Raw genomic sequence first — 8098 nt, 5'->3', positions numbered from 1 at the left:
TGGGGAAAAGAAAAAAAAGAAAAGAAAAAAAAGAAAAAGAAAAAGAAAAAAAAATGGAAAAAAGAGAAAATGTATTAAATTTAAGTGTGTTTTTCAAAACTTTTTGGGGTGAAATTATAAATACTGAAAATAACTTAAAGTCCCTTGATTAATTATGAAAATCAAATTAGGCACACTAATAATCCACAGTTTAACATAATTAAACATGTTTAATTCTAGAGGGCGTTACACGCCCATCAATCATTCAACGAATGACCCGACATATCTTCTAGCATGAAAAAAATTTATCACTGCCACAAAGTTTGCATACAATCAGTGAAGTGGAAATTTCAAAAATTTAATAAACTTAGGGCCTGTTTAGTTCGTTGATTCGAGTTTTTAATTTAAGTTGAGATGTGACTTTATGTGAGAGCTTTTTACTGTAGCAAAAAAGTTAGATGTGATTGTTTCTGAGAGCTTTTTACTGTAACAAAACTCAAACTCTAAACTCGAATCGGTGAAATAAATGAGGCCTTAATGCCTGTTTGATAGAGGGATTCAACTAATTCTAACACCGGGTCTACACCTAAACCCATGTTTGGAAGGGCAGAATCAGGCTATTGGGTTAGAATCAGATTGGAGTTTTGGTCCAGATCAGGGACATGATTCTTGAATCAGGCCCCCTGATTTTGTCCGTTGAAACCCATTTGCCACAGTGAAAATCACTGTGCACTCTTGCAATTAATACACTTGCAATCATTTGTTCTGGGTTTGAATTTTTTTTTTGGGTCTGTAAAATCACATTAACTCACTTTACTGGACAATCAACAATCAAGACGGAAAAAAAAGAGAATATGCAAAAGAAATAATGGATTCATGAACAATTTTTTGCATTTATTTCTCTTTCAACTTATTATTAATTTTGAGTTATAAATTTTGTTCTAATATTTTCATTTTTTTAATTATATAATAAATTATATTTTTTAAAATTACACGTAACGTAATTTACACGTCTAAAAACTGGTTCTTATTTTGATCATAGTTCAAAATCAGAAAACAAGACAACCAAACACTAGTTCGAATAACATTTCAGGTTAGAATTATAATCATGCCTACACACATCCAAACAAAGGTTCCAATTACCATAAATTATGATTCAAATCCTGAATCATGACCGTTTGGTTGGAGGATTCGTTCTCTGATTCGAATCATGGTTCATGGTTTACTACAGTATTTTCTCTCATAAAAAATACACGTAAATCGAAAATAGTTCTAATCTCATAGTTCTAATCTATGAACCAAACGGTTTTGACCAATCTTTATATCAAATGGAACCTTACTAGTTCTGCAACAGGGGAATAAGTAAAGACCATCACTCACCTGAGAAGAAGATTTAAAGATTTTGTCAGACCAATGTACTTTCTTGATGATATCAAGTAAAAAATTAATGGCGCGTTTAAAACTCGTTTCAAAATAATTATTTTTTATATGAAAATGAAAATGAAAATGAAAATATTTTCAATCTCAGACAAAAATCATTTTTAAAAATGTATTTAATAATTTTATCAAGAGATTATTTTCAGTATAAAAAAACCCATTAATATCTCTCTCTACTCAAGAAAGGAGAAAACGAAAACAAAAAATAAAAAACGACTTAAAGTAGTTTTTCATTTTTCTCTAATTTTACAGTAAACCAAAAAATCATTTTAATTTCCGTTTTGTCTTTATTGCGTCAAACGTCGTTTTAAAAACGTTTTCATTTTTTTCTCGAAAAATGTGAAAATAAAAACAGGATCAATTCTAAACACGGTACAAATTTCATTTCTCATCTAGTATCATGTTACATTATGAGATCAATACAAACTTCTGATATTTATGAACTATCATGGGCAGCTCATTTTTGTCAAGATATAAGCCAGAAACCAATAAAAAGAATCTTGTCAACATTCGGGTGTCTACACCCAATTATGAAAGGTGAAGCATTTTGAGCTTCTAGTACAGAAATCCAATCCTGCTCCGAGAAAACTGGGGAGAAAGTCCTGCCTGCTCTCAAGTTCCAGCCTCAGGAACTGCATAAGTGCACGCTCCTTTTATTAGACCCCTTTTCACCAATTCATCTCGCAATTCATCGGCTTCAACTACATTTCCTAGCTCATAGTATTTTCTCAGTAGACATACACATAAGATCTCATCAGGAAGGATACCCTTCCCGATCATTTCATCGAGCCATGTTTTCGCTTGTTGCACCTGACCGAACTGAGAAAACCCCCAGATCAAGGAAGTGTACGCATACAGATCAAGCTCCATACCCATTTCAATCATTCTGTTTTTCAAAGTCAAAGCTTCTTGAAGATGCCCGTGCTTCAAGTTCCCATCAATTAGGGTTGTGTATGCAGTTCTGTCAGGAGATATACCTTTTTCTAGCATTTCATCAAAAAGCTTCTTAGCTGCCTCAATGCGATTATTTTTACAAAGCCCGTCAATTAAGGCTGTATAAACTGCTACATTAGGTTGCAAACCGATGCTAACCATCCTATCAAAATAATCAGTCGCCTCTTCGACCAACCCCCTTTTGCACAAACCATCAATTAGTGCACAATAAGTTACAACGTTGACCTCAATCCCATAGTAATGCATTTCTTGCAGGAGCAAGAGCGCCTCCGTGGTTTTTCCCGCCTTAAAATAGGCATCCATAAGTGTTGTGTATATGAAATGATTTGCATTAAGACCGCGGCTTCTCATTTCATTGACCACGAGCTCAGATTCTTCAAGCTTATTTTGGCTGCACAGACCCCAAATGATAGTTCCATACAGTAACAAGTCAGGTTTTATTTTTTTCTCCTCCATTTCTTTCAAGGTTTGAAAAGCTTTCTCCGTCTTCTTGGCCTTAACATATCCATGAACAAGGGAAGAATAAACCTGCAGGTTAGGAGTTACTCCAGCCTTCAGCATTTCCATGAAGACCTTTTCTGCTTCCTTCATTCTACCGTCTTCACAAAGGCAATTCAGTAAAGCTGAATAACCTACAATATTCAAGTTAATTCCTGCCTGTAACATCTCGTTTGTCAGCTTCAATGCTTCGGTTAGATTACCTGCTTTACAATTTGCATCGACCAAAGAAGTATAGGTGTACTCATTAGGAAAAAGGCCAACTCGTCTCATATCCACAAAAAATTTAAGAGCCTCCCGCATCATCCCTTCTTTACAAAAGGCATCAATTAGTGTGCTATAAGTCACAACATTCGGCTTCAACCCATGATTCCTCAACTCATGGAGAAACTCCAAAGCTCGAGGCAGTCTTTGTGATTTACCAAAACAATTAATCAAGGCGTTGAAAGTTATTATATCAGGTTCACAACCTACATCTTTCATCTTTTCAAATATGCAAATCGCTTCATCCATATTCCCAACCTTCCCAAACCCATCTATAAGAGAATTATACGTCACAATATCGGGAATCAATCCTCGATGTTTCATTTCTTCAAACAAGCTTCTAGCTTCATCCATATCACCTTCCTTGCAGAGATAATTTATCATTATGTTATATGTGAAAACCGAAGGGGCAATCCCGGCCGCAACCATGTCCTTAAAAAACTTTCTTGACATATCAACCTTTCCCAACTTTGAAAGCCTATGCAAAAACGCATTGCAAGACCGCGGCTTTGGCAAAACATGAAACTTCCTCATCTTCAAGAAACACTGGTTTGCTTCCTCGAGCATTCCCAACTCAACCAAAACACTAAACAATGCGTCAAAAACTCCAAAGCCCGGAACACAAACGTTCCTCGTCGACCACAACACATCGAAAACATCACAACCCGGCAAAACCCGGTTCGACGACACCAATTCTCTTAGAACTCCGTTGGCATCAAAGAACATTCTAGCATAAAAGAGAATGTGAACCAAAATACAATACGACTCTGCGGTGTGCCGAAACCCCGTTCTGTTCCTAACCCATTTGAACAACTTCAAAGCCAAAAACGGGTACTCTTTCAGTTCTACCAAAAACCTAGAAACCAAAATCGGCGCAATGGCAGAATCGAACAAATTAACGATCTTTGGATCATGCCACTGGTCTTGTTCAACGATTCTACGCAACTGCTCTCTATCCAAAACTTCAAGAGAAAAACTAGCGCTCGATTTCGAATAAAATGGAAAACGAACAAGGAACAAAAAACTGGTGAACCAAGCCAAAGGGCAAGCTACAATACAACTATTGGATGATTTTCCGTAAACGCTACGTAAAGAAGGAAGAAGATCGCAGTTATGAGGGTATGGAATGGAGGGAGAAAAAGGGCTTACTCTGGTTGAAGCTCTGCGACTGGTGAGGAAGAGGTTGCGAAGAAAGAGAAGCATCTTTGTGAAGAAGACGAAGATGAAGAAGGGGAAGAAAGAAATGGCGGTTTTAGGAGACTTCATATTTCAGAGAGATTGGAGTTGCATGATTGAGAGTGAGATTGGAAGTGAGAAGATTTCTGGGCAATCATAAGGTCTTTGGGAAGCTCAAAACAGAAAATGGCGAAGTTAGGAAGATGGTCTTCTTGTTAGGGTTTATCCCCAAGGGGTTTTTCATTTATTAATTTAGTGGTTAGAAGATTTAAACCACGTGATTTAAATTATTTTTAATTTATATGAATTTTTTATGAGAAAAAATACTGTAACGAATTATGAATCATGATTCAAATCATGGAACGAATTTCTCTACCAAATATCCTCTTATTTTTTAGAATTGTTTTTTATATTTGCACGCTTGCTCCTGAATTTATCACTTATTGACATATATGCCACCTGTATTCTTTTTCTTTAGGCAATTGCCTCGAAAGTATAGATATATGTTGCAAAACACACAAATTTGTTGACGGTGTTAACTTTACTAAGAAAATTGACATGTGACTTATACATGAGTCATTAATTAAGAGTATGGGTGCTCATTTACATATAGTTTAAGTTTAACCTAACTTATTGGGGTTAGACTTTTAGAAATTAAATTTTTAAAAATGTCATGATTATCTTTTTTAAATTATATTAAATGTTGTTTTAGACATGATTTGATTAAAAAGTTAAATAATAAAATTTAAAATGCTCAAATAAATATTTCGATCAAAGAAATACCTCAATTATTTTGAAAGTTTAAGATTGATTTTATTTACATTTTGGTTTAATAATGTTTTAAATAGTATTTAATAAAGATTGGGAAGGGTAGTTTTGGTATTTTAAAAAGTTTAGTTGTTTCAATGGGCGTTTTGGGTATGTTTTTAGAAACATAGGAAGTGTTTTGAGCATTTGCATAATAAAAGAGACGAAAGTGGTATTTTGACAAAATACAGAGATTATTTTAGATATCTTATCAGTTAAATAGAGATCAAAATACAACTTTTTAAAGTATCCAAAACGCTTTGCAAGCTCATCAATATATCAACCAACAAACTCATGGAATCACTAATTAGTAAAACGAAATCGGTCTAAAAAACTTATTTGTTAGAAAAATAAATTTTTTGAACTTATTTATTTCACAACTCAAGTTTTATTGTTATAGTATTTTTTTTATAAAAATTCAAATTAAATTTTTTTTGCTACAATATTTTCTTCTCACATACAGATTTATTGGGTTATAACTTAATTCATGAAATGAACATGTAATGTCAACTAACCTCGTTCGTTTCGCTGATTAGAATCAAAACTCGAATCAGCGAAACGAACGAAACCTTTTTTTTCCGATCACCCTGTAAATTTCAAGTATCAACATACAACATGAAAAGAGAGTCGCAATAAACAGACCAGAATAAGGGCAAGAAAAGTTAGAGAGAGAGAGAGAGAGAGAGAGCGTGTTGATAAACTGTAAAAGGCCAAAACGTTTTGATGAACAGGGCCAAATGCTTGCGAACCGGACCAAAATCAAGATACAAGTCGAAGAAGACGGAAAAAAAAAGGACACCAGAAAAAAAAAAAAGAAAAGATATGTACCAATATGATCAGAGTCATAATTAGTGTTGGTTTGGAATACTATTAGGATTATGTAGCAGAGTTCGAATGGATATACAATTTCCTACTTTTACATATAGGCGTTTCCGTTTTGTGGATCTTCAACTCAAAATTTCTTTTTCATGAAAACTTCAGTTCATAATTACTTGCAATCAGGTCACCTAGTTGGGCTATTTATATATACAACTCCTCGAGAACGTTAATTTACTCTCGTTTTTCTTTGTTCTCGGTTTAACAAGGAAATAATGCAAGTTTTAGAAGCACACCCCAGGTCTTTTTTAAATAAGGTACGTCTTCATTCACGAAGCAATAGCAACAATATGTATGAAGTTTTTATTAAACTTTTCAGGGATTATAAAGACAAATTAGTATGTGAAAAAGAGGTTTATAATAGTGTGTATAATATTTTTGCGAATCATCCGGATTTGCTTAAAGATTTTGAGACGCTTTTCATGACAAAAACATCAAATGGGGTAAACCCTAGTTCTTGCCTAAAACAAGGCATGTCCTCTAATAAGAAATATGGGGACCATTGCTACTCCAAGACAAGATCCGACTTGTGGAGTTTTGAAACTTGCACGCGAAGTTATTGATTTTTACCCGAAGATTATCCAATAAGTGAAGCAACTCAGAGAACAATTAAGGATGCTTTAGGTTGCGTTTGATACGAGGGTTTAAATCAAAGTGGTTTTAATTTTAAAACAAGAACTATGATTCATAATTTGAACATGTGGTCCAAATCATGGTTCTGGAACCGGAATCAGAATTAGGGGTTTGAACCATCTAAAACCAAGATGGGTAGTTTTATTTTTTTGGATGGTTTTGGTGTAAAACATCACATCATGATCTAAACTTTGAATCAGAACTATCTAAACTAAATACTAACATTCAAGAATCATTTTTTTATTTTTTGCAAACAAACAAAGGTTTGAACTAGAATTACGGACTCCAATTCTAGAGCCCTCATACTAAATGCAACTTTAGTGTTGAACGATCATATTATGGTCATAGCTCCTCAAATCCCTGGACAACCAATACAAGGAGGCAAGTATGAGCAAGTTCTGAATGATATTGAGGATGATATGTATGAGCGAGATATGTTCTTGGAATACATCAAATCAGCTTCTGGGAATGTGGAGGTGCTATTGAATGCTTCAAACCAAGCAAATCGATCTGAGACTCAACCAATTCGTATTGAAGAACATCTCACTATTCAAAATTTAAGCTGCATTGACAAGTTATATGGTGAACGTGGCTTGGACATTGTTGTGTGGAAAAATGTGGATGACGCGTGAAAAAATAACAATGTGACACGTGGCCTTACTTTTCTTCAAAAGACAACAACCCTCGACGTTGGGGACTCCCTTTCCTTCTGCTGCAGAGGAAGCCCAACTTTGGACGCCGACTCCTCATGATGACGACAGGTCGTACCGTCGACCTTACGACGGGAATCCTTCGGGAGGAAATCAATTGCCAAGAAAGGTAACTAGGCTGAGCAAATAGAGACGGCGAGAGGAATGCCCGAAGAGGGGAAAGCCTGACATCGCAAGTTGCGTGCAGAAATGAGAGATGTCCGCAGTACATGCATTAATTGTAAACCCTTAAACCGCCCTACGGGAGACAAAAAAGGGTTACAGGTACGCACAGAGCCGTAATGGGAGACTAATTGGCTGAGTGAACAGTTCGCTAAAGTAATTAGTGGGCTATGGTCTGAGTCTAGAAAGGCAGACCACTTGAGTGCTTTTCTGCCTACAAAGAAAACCTACCCGACGAAGGAAGCTCGGCTATATAAGGGGCGAAGCCACACACAAGAAGGAGGTTGGTTTTTTCCCTAGAGAAAAGAACGAGAGCAACAATTGATGTAAATCGTAACACTCTCAAAAGAATATAAAATTACAGTGGATGTAGCTCTTGATTAACAGAGTGAACCACTATAAATTTCACGTGTTCTTCCACTTCAAGCATATTTTTCTTATATTGCTCACCACTCAAAAAATACCACAAACACTTCACTCCATAAACTGAGTATACGGTCAATATCAAGCCGGTAATCCAACGGTATACCTAGAGGTGACCCGGCCTATTTCTGTTGATGAGTTTTCACCGTCAACAGACATGATAGACACATTGCGTGTTA

The 8098-nt window shown here is 35.5% G+C and overlaps 1 protein-coding gene across 1 annotated transcript; it reads right to left on the bottom strand.

Moving 5' to 3' along the window:
- Positions 1 to 1872: 1872 nt before the first annotated feature.
- LOC21384476 (putative pentatricopeptide repeat-containing protein At2g02150) lies at positions 1873 to 4502 on the bottom strand. The gene has a single exon (XM_010110314.2). It carries the CDS (start codon positions 4396 to 4398, stop codon positions 2029 to 2031), a length of 2370 nt encoding a protein of 789 aa, XP_010108616.1. The 5' UTR covers positions 4399 to 4502; the 3' UTR covers positions 1873 to 2028.
- Positions 4503 to 8098: the final 3596 nt, after the last annotated feature.

Source organism: Morus notabilis, unplaced genomic scaffold (assembly GCF_000414095.1).
Source record: "Morus notabilis unplaced genomic scaffold, ASM41409v2 Scaffold943, whole genome shotgun sequence".
NCBI classification, from domain to species: domain Eukaryota; kingdom Viridiplantae; phylum Streptophyta; class Magnoliopsida; order Rosales; family Moraceae; genus Morus; species Morus notabilis.
The sequence above is the reverse complement of the archived record's forward strand: the minus strand, read 5'-3'. Positions and strand labels throughout refer to the sequence as shown.